The sequence below is a fragment of the Phocoena phocoena genome, chromosome 13 (assembly GCF_963924675.1).
Source record: "Phocoena phocoena chromosome 13, mPhoPho1.1, whole genome shotgun sequence".
Classification (NCBI taxonomy): Eukaryota; Metazoa; Chordata; class Mammalia; order Artiodactyla; family Phocoenidae; genus Phocoena; species Phocoena phocoena.
In genome coordinates this window covers 74,714,588-74,727,427 of record NC_089231.1, presented here as the reverse complement: position 1 = coordinate 74,727,427, position 12,840 = coordinate 74,714,588, and the positions used below count along the sequence as shown (strand labels likewise).

General features: G+C 46.3%; 2 protein-coding genes across 2 annotated transcripts in view; one reads left to right on the top strand and one right to left on the bottom strand.

The window, feature by feature from the left end:
- The window catches only part of HECTD4 (HECT domain E3 ubiquitin protein ligase 4), a 187,886-nt gene extending 186,029 nt beyond the window's left edge, over nucleotides 1–1,857 (top strand). The window contains exons 74-76 of the mRNA XM_065889553.1: nucleotides 165–360; nucleotides 932–1,154; nucleotides 1,721–1,857. Of these exons, the coding sequence (XP_065745625.1) occupies nucleotides 165–360; nucleotides 932–1,154; nucleotides 1,721–1,857 (556 nt within the window). The remainder of the gene's footprint in view (nucleotides 1–164; nucleotides 361–931; nucleotides 1,155–1,720) is intronic.
- A 1,705-nt stretch (nucleotides 1,858–3,562) lies between these two features.
- The window catches only part of TRAFD1 (TRAF-type zinc finger domain containing 1), a 29,569-nt gene continuing 20,291 nt past the window's right edge, over nucleotides 3,563–12,840 (bottom strand). Inside the window, exon 12 of the mRNA XM_065889799.1 lies at nucleotides 3,563–3,794. Within this exon, the coding sequence (XP_065745871.1) occupies nucleotides 3,735–3,794 (60 nt within the window). The 3' untranslated portion in view covers nucleotides 3,563–3,734. The remainder of the gene's footprint in view (nucleotides 3,795–12,840) is intronic.

The window sequence follows — 12,840 nt, the reverse complement described above, 5'->3', positions numbered from 1 at the left end:
AACAGCAGGTCTGGGGCGGGTGACACCCAGAGCAGGAGAGGAGTTCACTGAGCTGCCAGGCCTGGGAAATCCGGGTAACAGCCTGGGGCCTCTGCCCGCGCGGTGTGGCCCCCAGGCCCCGGAGCAGCCTCCTGAGCGTCGCCTCTCACCCACGACCCCCGCAGGTGGGAGAACAAGGACATCTACGCAGCAGCCATCCGGAGCCTGCGGCTGCGGGAGCTGCAAAACGTCGAGTGTGTGACAGCCGTGCGCGCGGGCCTGGGCGCCATCATCCCCCTGCAGCTGCTCACCACACTCAGCCCGCTGGAGATGGAGCTGCGGACGTGCGGCCTCCCTTACATCAACCTCGAGTTCCTGAAGGTCGGTGGCTGGGCCGGCTGGGCTGACAGGCATGTTGGCAGTGGCCTGTCATGTCTTAGTACTTCCTGGGCCCCAGCACTCTGTCCTCCTCACATGTGAGAGGAGCTGTGCTCACCCCTGTCTCATTGCTGTGTAAACTGAAGCTAAGACAGGTCACTTACCCAAGGTCACCCAGCCAGGAAGTGGCAGATCACCTGCCTCCCGAGCCCATGAATTAAGCCACCAGCCTGAGGTGAAGCCCCTCCACTGTTCAGCCTGGCCCGCTTTTGCCCATGCCAGCTGGGAGACCTTGCCCAAGTGACTTCACCTCTAATGGGAAGAGTGACAAGACCTGCCCGGCGGGGTCAGTGGGGTAATGTATGGAGAACTGCTGCTGCCGGGCCTAGCGCGTAGGCCACAGACAGTGTGCCTTTGCGGTCCTTGTCATCATTGTAACCTCCCTGTGTCCTGCAGCCATCGATTCCCTGCTGCACCCTGCCCCGGGATTGGGCCCAGCCTTGTCGGGGGCGGGGGGGGGGGGCACTGGGTTAGAAGCCCAGGCCTGCTCACGTCTGCGACCTTTCTTCCCCAGGCCCACACCATGTACCAGGTGGGCCTGATGGAGACAGACCAGCACATCGAGTTCTTCTGGGGGGCACTGGAGATGTTTGCCCAGGAGGAGCTGTGCAAGTTCATCAAGTTTGCCTGCAACCAAGAGCGCATCCCGTTCACCTGCCCCTGCAAAGACGGGGGCCCCGACACAGCCCATGTGCCCCCATACCCCATGAAGATCGCCCCCCCGGATGGCACAGCAGGTACTGGCCTCCCCTGGTCATGTTCCAAGTAGGGACACATGGGCCCCGTTTGGAGCTGGGGCTGCTAGGCCCTGCATGAGGTGGGGAAGAATGGAGAGGGACCCCGAACACCAAGGCCCAAATGTAAATGAGAGAGGCCAGGGGGTGGTGGGGTGGGCTTGGGGCCATGTGCTTCCTGAACCTGACCTTCGCCAAATGGCAGTATAGGCCCGACGCTGACGTGTCTTCTGAAAGTTTTTAAAAGCTTAAAATCCAGAAGTGTTTTCATCTTCCAACTTTTAAATGCAGCAAAATTAAAAAATCAAAACTCTTTGCCGGCCAGACAAACCTGCCTGCGGTCAGCATTCTGTCACGGGTCAGCCATTTGGTACCTGTGCTGTACAGCAGCTGTGTTGTCTGCCCTTTCCTCCTCCAGAATCCAGCCTCCCAGGCCCTCATCCCCCCGACTGGGCCTTGGGGCTGACTTGGAGCAGCCCAGAGAGGCAAACCTGGAGGCAGAGGGTCCAGCCAGGCCTCCCTGGGATCCAGTCCCGCGCTCTAACGCTGGCCCGATGTCTCTCCTATAGGTTCCCCAGACTCTCGCTACATCCGAGTGGAGACCTGCATGTTCATGATCAAGCTTCCCCAGTACTCCTCTCTGGAAATCATGCTGGAGAAACTTCGTTGTGCCATTCACTATCGCGAAGACCCCCTGAGTGGCTGAGGGGAGGGAGCCCGAGTTAGACTGTCACCAAGGCACCGCTCTGCTGGCTTAGGAAGCCTGCCACTGCGAGCACATCCCTCCGGGGCCCTGCGTGAGGAGTTGGCAACATTTTGCTTTTCCGAACCTTTGTCCACATTCCAGGACCTCCTGGAAGACTTAACCTTATGTATTTGTACGTTTCGTGATGGGTTGGTTCTTTTGCTACCTATTTGTGGTATGTTTGTAGGATAGTTTAGTTCCCAGACAGCTCCTGTCTCATTTGATCTTCCTGGACATGTTCCTTCGTGGCCACCAGGTTCTGAGGCTGTGAGGCCCCAGTTGGTTCCACATCATAGAACCACCCAGCAGGAAGCTGGTAGTGAGATGCCCTTGGCCCACAGAGCACCTGTTCTTTCTGCAGAGCGTCTTCACAGACAAGTGTGTGGCCAGCCCTGCCCCTCTGCCTTGAGCTGGAGTTTCTCCTGGACGTGGCTCCTGCAAGCCTCCTTCCATCTTGAAGTGGTTGGGCCAGTTACCCACACATGGGAGACACACACAGGGAGCTTTACGTGTTAATCTTCCGGCTTTAGACCCTTGTCCGTGGTCTGGGTTTTCCTGAAGAAAAGCCCACAATGGTTCCCCCGTCCCTTCCCACCCAGACAGCCCTCTCTGCTGTCCGACTCTTCTGGGCCCCGGTCCGACAGTTTCCCACTGAGTGCTAAGCCCAGGATTAGAAGACCAAAGGGTTCCTCCCTGACCTTAGAATGCAGAGCCAGGCCAGGTGCGTCCCAGCTCAGGAGCTGAGAGGACCCCTGGAGCTAGAGGGACAGTGCTCAAGTTGGGGGCCTTTTTCTGAGGCTCGAAACAGGAAAGCACATGACTCAAGCCTGCCCCACTTTTGTACTCAGAAACGTCCCTTCCTCACTACGGTATTTGTGATGTGAGGAGCAGAGGAAAGGCTACACCCCATTTTAAAAAGAGCTGTCTGAGGTGCTCTGCTCAATTCAGGGCCTACTGCAGTGACTGAGACCTTCAAGTCCAGATGGAGACGCCAGGGTCCTTCTGCCCCTCTGGCCGGGCCCACGCGGCACCCCCTCCCCACCCCCTGTGAGTGTGTGCCAGGGCTGAGCTGCTGCAGCCCACCTGCGGCCCCAGTGCATCTGTGCCCCGCGTAGGTCTTTGTCCGAGAGCAGCATATGCCATCTTGCTGGACACTGTCATTTTGGGCCTTGCCAGTTCTCACAGAATCGCATCACTGTATTTATTGTATAATATTGTGAATATTGGAAGTTCTGAGTGAGTGCTGTCTAGGAGGCTTTGGAGTGTGAATGCTGCTGAGAACGAGGATTTGCTCCTCCTCTCTCTGCTGTGGCCCTGGCCTGTTGGAAAGGTGTGTGGATTTTAGAGTAGGCATTAGCATCCACCTCCTCCGTGTTAGTCTTAGGAAATGCATTAAGGACCATTATAGAAAAGATTCCCTGACCTAAGGAAAGGATAAACCTGGATGAATTGTTCCGGTTGCATCAGTTACATTTGATGCAGGATCAGTCATGTCTGGAGGTGCCTGCCAGCAGTTTCCCTAATTGGAAGGAATACGGTAGGCCACTGCCTCCTGGGGGCCACAGCCCCCTTGACTGGGGGGGAGGGGGGTCACGCCAGGATGTAGTCCTGACAACAAGGATCCTCTTATTTCATTTCTGCATAATGAAAGAGCCTTTGGATTTACTAGAAGTGGTTTTTCCTCCCTGTATTTTTCCATCTTGGTCCCCCCACCGCCCCCATCCTTCCCATCCCTTGAATGGACTCAGAATTGTCAGCTACCTCCCCAAGAGGGGTTTGGAAAGCTTCTGTTGGCCCATCACTTGACTAGATGACAGCTGTGAGTAAGGTACCTGCTGCTAACACGACTGCTTCTCCCAGAGAGCACATTGAGGTCCAGACAGATCCAAACCTTGGCCCTAAAAAAATGTGTGCTGTAAAGTTACTTGATGTATATTTATTATAATTATTTATGGTTGCATCTAACAAACTTTTCATTCAATTTGATGCTATTTACACCATTGCTGTGTAAAAGAAGCTCATGACAGGAAAAGTCACACCAATAAATAACCTTCATCTAATTTTGATTTACCTTAAGAGTTGTGTGATCATCTACTCTTGTTGAGAAGATTCGAAGGCCAACATGCTTGGATGGCTCTGATACTTGAGGGTCGCCAAGAAGCTAGGAATTAAAAGTATTTCTAATTATTATGGTCTCTTTACACTTGATGTGGTTCTTACTCCATTATGCTTATAAACTACCCCTTGCCCCCCACTCGACTCCTTATATATAGTCTATGGTTTTCATACAGAAAGTCTGATTAAAGGGATGGAAATCCAAGGTCAAAGGTAAACCTAACCCTGCAGGTTCTGCCCACTCCTTGTCCTGGAGCTGGTCTGTACTCTTGTGCCAGTGTGAGGATTCTCCTCAAGTGGACTGTTGCACTGGAAGAGTCTGGGCCTCTCTTAGACCACGTGTCCTCCTTTGGGCACAGGCAGTGGATTTAGAACTACTTTGTGCAAAAGGAAATACAGGGAAGCAGTAAAGACTTAGCTCAGAACTGCTATCCAAAATCAGTGCTCTGCCCTCTTCTCGCTGTCCCGTGTCCATCCTACACATACCCCCCCACCCCCCGCCACATACACACAGAACCAAAACACATTGTAAAGGGAAGGAATTGGAGGCCTCATGTGCCAGGGAAAAACAAGGACTGGAAATGCATGTAGGAAGCAGAAATTCAAGTCCCCACCACCCTGCAGAAGGCCAGAAGTTATATTCTGGAGAAACTACCTGAGATGCTCAGGGCTCCAGCCCCTGCCCCCACCCCACCGCAGGCTCCTACAGCAGGCTGGAAGACCCTGCCCTGAACTAACCCAGAGGAAAAACCTACAGATCCTGCCAGCCTGGGCTCTCCAGTGAAAATGCCAGCCTGGGATCTCCAGTGAAAATGCCAGCCTACTGTTCAGTGAAAGTGAATGGTGAAGAGAGCTCATCACCTTCAAGTGCCTCACTCTTAAGTACATACAGATAGCCCAGAAACATCAGAGGTTAGTGGAAAAGTACAACATAAAAATACCAAAACAAAAATAAACAACTCCCAGGAAATAGTACAGGGAGTAGAACAAGATATCCAAGAAACAACTAAGGCGCAAAGTGTAAATATTGTGTCCACTAAGTAAGGGGAGAAAAAGGCTGTGAGAGAAGATAAAAAACATTAATTTGGAAATTAATATCAGAAATAATATGATAAAAGGATAAAATTGAGGAAATCTCCCATAAAGTAGGGCAAAAAAACCAAAAGAGAATATGAAGGAAAATAAAAAATGGTCAGTCTAAGAGGGCCGACATCCAACTATAATTGGAAATCCGCAAAGAAAGAACACAGGAGAGAAATTACCAAAATAATAACACAAGAAAATTCTGAAAAACTCAAGAGGACATGAGTTTCCAAAGAATCTATACCAACATACAACATGGGGAAATTTCAAAACACCAGAGAGACACCCTAAAAAGCTTCAAGGGAAAAAACCGGTTACATGCAAATCAGAATGGCATCAGATTTTATAACAACCTAGAAAGTAATGCTTTCAAGACACTTCTAATTCTAGCTAACATAGATAAACAGAAACCAAACCTTACCCCCCCTTCTAAAAACAACAAAATACCTGACAAATTACCATCAGACAACAGGCATGAAGGACAGAGACCTGAGAGAAGAGAAACAAATGTGGTGGGCCCTACCACCGCCTCTGCTCACAGTTGGGGCAGAGTTGTCAGCAGCAAAGGGAGGAGAAACTGAGGGTGCCAACCCAACTCCTTGGCATCCAAGGAGACCGAAGCAGCTGGTTTACAGGGCAGGGTATCAACAAGGAAAGAGTTATACAGAGAGCGAGCTCTAGAGATCTGCTGAGAATCCCACTCAAGTGTTCACTGAGTACTGATAATCCCATGCGTGTAAGGAAACTGCCAGAGGCTGGGGAAAGAACCAGCCAAAAGGATTAGAGCTGTCAAAGAACAGGAAATGGTTCCTTTTCCCAAGAGCCAGTGTGGAAAACACAGTTTATGGGGCATCAGTTTTGCTTCAGTAGTGGAGCAAAATTAGCCCTAGGCTACTCACTGCTCAGGTCCCACTTAATAAAGCTTAAAAGTTTGATCTAGAAGGATCAAACTGTTTCCAAGTAACTAAGTATGAGAAACAAAGCTCAATATTTATAGGAATACAAAAATACCCAGCACCAAAATAGGTAGAATTCAGAATATCTGGCATCCAATCAAAACCACCAAACATGCAAAAAATCAACACAAGAAGACCCAGAAAGTACACAAATGATAAATTAGTGACCAGGAGAATTAAAAGTTATTATAATGACATATTAAGTAGCGACCTGAGAAATATAAAAACCCAAATTTAACTTCCAGAGATAAAAATTACAATGTCCCAAATGAAAACTACACTGGAGGAATTAACAACAAATCAGACTACAGAGATTTAGTGAACTTGGAGACATACAGAAACTATCCATCTGAACACAGACAAAAGAATCCAAAAAAGTGTAAAGAGTGCCAATAAGCTATGGGGCAACTTCATGTGGCCTAATATATGCGTAAATTTAATCCCCCAAAGACAGGGAAAATGGAGAAACAAAAAAATATCTGAAGAAAGAATGGCTGAAATTTTTCTGAATTTGGTTGAAAGCTATAAACTCAAAGACGCAAGATGTTTAATGAATTTAAAGAAGCAAAGAAATAGGTAGTAGTGATGGTTGCAGAACAATGTGAATGTACTTAATGCCACAGAATTGTACAAAGGCACATTATAACCAAGTTGCTTAAAATCAGTGATAAAGTGAGGAGACAAGATGGCAGAGTAGGACTTGAGCTCACGTCCTCTCACTTACAAACAAAAATGACAACTAACTGCTGAATAGCCATCGACAAAAAAAGACTCAAACCTACCAAAAACTATATTCTACATCCAAAGACAAGAAGCCACAGCGAGGTGGTAGGAGGGGCACTTTCATGATATAATCGAATCTCATACCCATCAGGTGGGTGACCCACAAACAAATATAATTACATCACAGAGGTTCTCCCACAGGAGTGAGAGTTCTGAGCCCCATGTCAGCCTCCCCAACCTGAGGGTCTGGCATTGGGAGGAGGAGCCCCCAGAGCATTTGTCTTTGAAGGCCAGTTGGGCTTGAGTGGAGGAGCTCCACAGGACTGGAAGAAACAGAGACTCCACTCTTGGAAGGTGCACAAGGTTTCATGTGCACTGGAACCCAGGGCAAAGCAGTGACTCCATAGGAGCCTAAGCCAGACCTACCTGTGGATCTTGGAGGGTCTCCTGGGGAGGCATAGGTCGGCTGTGGCTCACTGTGGGGGAAAGGACAACTGTGGTGGAGGCCCCAGCCAATATTCATTGGCATGACCTCTCCCAGAGGTCACCATTTTGGCACTGAGACTTGGCCCCACCCAACAGCCTGCAGGCTCCAGTGCTGGGACACTTCAGGCCAAACAAGCAACAGGGCGGGAACACAGCCCCACCCATCAGCAGACAGGCTGTCTGAAGTCGTCCTGATCCCACAGCCATCTCTAAACACACCCCTTGATACAGCCCTGCCCACCAGAGGGACAAGACCCAGCTCCACCCACCAGTGGGCAGGCACCAGTCCCTGCCACCAGGAAGCCTGCACAAGCCTGGACCAACCTCACCCACCAGGGGGCAGACACCAAAAGCGAGAGGAACTACAATCTTGTTGCCTGAGGAACAGAGGCTACAAACACAGAAAGTTAGACCAAATGAGAAAAATATTTTCCAGATGAAGGAACAAGATAAAATTCCAGAAGAAAAACTAAGTGAAGTGGAGACAGGCAATTTTTTTTTTTTTTTTTTTTTTTTATGCGTTACGCGGGCCTCTCACTGCTGTGGCCTCTCCCGTTGCGGAGGACAGGCTCCGGACGCGCAGGCCCAGCGGCCACGGCCCACGGGCCCAGCCGCCCCGCGGCATGTGGGATCCTCCCAGACCGGGGCACGAACCCGCGTCCCCCGCATCGGCAGGCGGACCCTCAACCACTGCGCCACCAGGGAAGCCCGAGACAGGCAATCTTCCTGAAAAATAATTCAGAGTAGTGATAGTAAAGATGATCCAAGATCTTGGAAAAAGAATGCAGGCACAGAGAAATACATGAAATGTTTAACAAAGAGCTAGAAGATTTAAAAAACAAATAAAGAGAGATGAACAATATAATAACTTAAATGTAAAATACACTAGAAGGAATCAGTAGCAGAATAAATGAGGCAGAAGAATGAATAAGTGAGCTGGAAGACAGACTGGTGGAAATCACTGCTGTGGAACAGACTAAAGAAAAAAGAATGAGAACAATGAGGACAGTCCAAGAGACCTCTGGTATAAAATTAAATGCACCAACATTCACATTTCTCTCTTCTCCCAGAAGGAGAAGAGAGAAAGGGCCTAAGAAAATATTTGAAGAGATAATAGCTGAAAACTTCCCTAACATGGGAAAGGAAACACTCAAGTCTAGGAAGTGCAGAGTCCCATACAGGATAAACCCAAAGAGAAACACACCAATACAGGTAGTATTCAAATTAACAAAAATTGAAGAAAAAGAACTCATATGTGGAATTTAATGTTTTTTAAATGATATAAATGACCTTATTTACAAAACAGAAACAGACTCACAGATTTCAAAAACAAACTTATGGGGCTTCCCTGGTGGCGCAGTGGTTGAGAGTCCGCCTGCCGATGCAGGGGACATGGGTTCGTGCCCCGGTCCGGGAAGATCCCACATGCCGTGGAGCGGCTGGACCCATGAGCCATGGCCGCTGAGCCTGCACGTCCGGAGCCTGTGCTCCGCAATGGAAGAGGCCACAACAGTGAGAGGCCCACGTACCACAAAAAAAGAAAAAAAAAAACTTATGGTTACCAAAGGGGAAACGTGGAGGGGGCGGGGATAAATTAGGCGCTTCGGATTAACACACACACGCTACTATATGTAAAATAACAAACAAGGACCTACTGTATAGCACAGGAAACTCTACTCAATATTCTATAATAACCTATATGGGAAAAGAATAAAAAAAGAATCAATATATGTGTATGTATAACTGAATCACTATGCTGTACACTTGAAATTAACACAACATTGTAAATCAACTATACTCCAATAAGTTTTAAAAAAAATTAAAGACAAAGCGAAATATTAAAGGCAACAAGAGATGGGCTTCCCTGGTGGCGCAGTGGCTGAGAATCCGCCTGCCAATGCAGGGGACACGGGTTTGAGCCCTGGTCTGGGAAGATCCCACATGACACGGAGCAACTAACCCCGTGCACCACACAACTACTGAGCCTGCATGCTGCAACTACTGAAGCCCACACGCCTAGAGCCCATGCTCTGCAGCAAGAGAAGCCACCACAATGAGAAGCCCGTGCACCGCAACAAAGGGTAGCCCCCGCTCTCCACAACTAAAGAAGGCCCACGCACAGCAACAAAGACCCAACATAGCCAAAAAAAAAGGCAACAAATAACATACAAGGGAATCCCCATAAGGTTATCAGCTAATTTTTCAGCAAAAACTCTGCACGCCAGAAGGGAGTGGCATGATATATTTAAAGTGATGAAAGGGAAAAACCTGCAACCAAGAATACTCTACCCAGCAAGGTTCTCATTCAGCTTCAATGGAGAAATCAAAAGCTTTACAGACAAGCAAAAGCTAAGAGAATTCAGCACCACCAAACCGGATTTATAACAAATGCTAAAAGAGCTTATCTAGAGAGAAATGAAAAGGACAAAACTAGAAGATAGAAAATCATGAATGGGAAAGCTCACCGGTAAAGGCAAACATACAGTAAAGGTAGAAAATCATCCACACAAAAATATGATTTCAAAACCAGCAATCGAGAGGAGAGTACAAATGCAGGATATTGGAAACGCATTTCAAATGAAAAAACCAGCAACTTAAAACAATCTTGTATATATATAGACTGCTATATCAAAACCTCATGGTAACTGCAAACCAAAAATCTATATGGGAATAACCTTCTGTCTGTTTGAATTATTATTTATTTATTTTGGCCACACTACACGGCTTGCAGGATCTTAGTTCCCCAACCAGGGATTGAACCTGGGGCCATGGCAGTGAAAGTGCTGTGTCCTAACCACTGGACTGCCAGTGAACTCCCAAAGATACTTTTCCTATTTAAATCTCTTTAAAAGATAACTGACTGTTTATAAAGAAAACAACAGTATATTGGGGATTTGTAACAAAGGCAGAAATAACTATGACAATAGCTCAAAGCCTGGGAGGAGAGAAATGAAATACGCTGTTGTAATATCAAACATGAAATGGCATAATATCACTTGAAGGTAGACTGAAAAGTTAAAACTGCATATTATAAACCCTATGGGACTTCCCTGGTGGTCCAGTGGTTAAGACTCCGGGCCTCCACTGTAGGGGGCACAGGTTTGATCCCTGGTTGGGGAACAGAGATTCCCACATGCCATGTGGCGCGGCCAAAAAAAGTGTATACCATAAACCCTAAAACAACTACTTAGGGCTTCCCTGGTGGCACAGTGGTTGAGAGTCCGCCTGCCGATGCAGGGGACACGGGTTCGTGCCCCGGTCCAGGAAGATCCCACATGCCGTGCAGTGGCTGGGCCCGTGAGCCATGGCCACTGAGCCTGCGCGTCTGGAGCCTGTGCTCCGCAACGGGAGAGGCCACAGCAGTGAGAGGCCCGCGTACCACACACACAAAAAAACAACTACTTAAATAATACAATAAACAGTAATAACTAATAAGTCAACAAAAGAGGTACAGTGGAATTATAAAAAGTATCCAAAGGAAAGCAGAAAAAGAGAAAAAAAAAGAGAAAATTATATATTTAAACCCAATCATATCAATAATCACACTAAATGTAAATGGCCTATACACCTCGATTAAAAGACAGATTGTCTGAATGGACCCAAAACCAAGACAAAAAACAATGAAAAAAAACCCCAACTATATGCCGTCTTTGAGAAACCCACTTTAAATATATAGATACAAATAGAAATTAAAATAAAAGGATGGAAAAGATGTACTGTGCTAACACTAAGAAAGCAGAGGACTGTTAATATTATTAAGATTGCTATATTAATATCAAAGTGTACTTCACAGCAAATATTACAAAGAATACAGAAGGTCATTTCATAATAATAAAGGGGCCAATTAAACAAAGGCACAACTATCGTAAGTATTTACACATGTAATAACAGGACTTGAAAATAATGGAACAGAAATTATAGAATTATAAGAAAAACAGACAATCCTCAATTATAATAAGAGATTTCCTGCTCCATAATATATAGAACAAGTAAACAGAAAATCAGTAAGGATATAAAGGCTTGAAAAACACTATCAACCAATGTTGACCCACCTGCCATTTATATAACATTCATCCAACCAAAACAGAATGCACATTCTTTTCAAGTACATACAGAACAATCATGGCCTGGAGAATATTCTACTGACACAAGAAGTCTCGATAAATTTTAAAAGATTCAAGTCATATAGAGTATGTTCTCTGACCACAGTGAAATTAAAAACAATAACAAAAACAAATCTGGAAAAATACAATATTTGGAAACTAGATTCCACACTAATAAATAGCCCATAAATCAAAGAAGAAATCAAAGTTTTTTAAACTGAATGAAATGAAAAGACACATCAAGTTTGTGAGATGCAGATAAAGCACTTAACAGTTATATTAAAAAAGAAGTCAGATCTCAAATCAGTGACCTCAACTTTGACCTTAAGAAACTAGGTAAAAAAAAAATTAAGCTCAAAGTAAGCAAAAGAAAGGAAGTGATAAAAATCAGAATAGGAAATCTATGAAATGGAAGCAGAAAAACAGTAATCAATGGAATCAAAGTTGATTTTCTGAGATCAATATAATTGATAAATCTCTAACCCAGTAGTTGCCCTGCTATGGCCCATAATCCAGCTACCTGCTTTTGTAAATAAAGTTTTATTCACCCATTCATTTGTGTATTGTCCATGGCTGTGTTCACTCTATAACAGCGTTGTTGAGTACAATAAGTCCCGTACAAATGAACGAGTTCCATTCCGAGAGTGAGTTCATAAGTGCAACAAAAGTTAGCCTAGGTACCCAACTAACAGAATCAGCTATATAGTACTGTACTGTAACAGGTTTATAATACTTTTCACACAAATAATACATAAAAAAAACCCACAATAAAGAAAACATTTTTAATCTTACAGTACAGTGCCTTGAAAAGTACAGTAGTACAGCGCAACAGCTGGCATACAGAGGCTGGCATCGAGGGAACAGGCAAGAAGAGTTACTGACTGGAGGAGGGAGAGGAGGTGGGAGACGGTAGAGCTCAAGGATTGCCAGCAATAGGAGACACAGGGCAAGCTGCTGTTTCACTCATGCCTGACGTTGATGGCACAGGTTCTGGTTCCTTGCTGGATTCAATTCTATCTACCCTCCTGAGAAAACGATCCAGTGATGTCTAGCTCCTTTTTTTCTCATCATAGGTGACATGGTAGCACTGGATTGCACTTTGAATGGCTGCTGTAACCTTCGTGTACCGTTCTACATTCGGTTCCTGTGCCTCAAAAACTAACAGTGCCTCCTCAGATAAAGAAAATTCCCTTGCCATTTCCTGCATCGTGAATCTCTTCGGTTCTTCATTTACTTCTTCCTCTTGTCTCTCTTCGACCTTTCTCTGGGCCTCCAATTCCTGGCACCTCTTAGCAGTACCAGCTACATTACCGCTGCTTTTACGTTTGCTTCTAGACATCCTGGGCTTGAAATAAAGATACTGTACTACTGTACTCTATACAGTACTGTACAGTACACAGAAACACAGCCACTTGTAGAGGATGCACACACGTGACAATGTACACCAGACACGTGAACTAACTTACATGACTGGACAC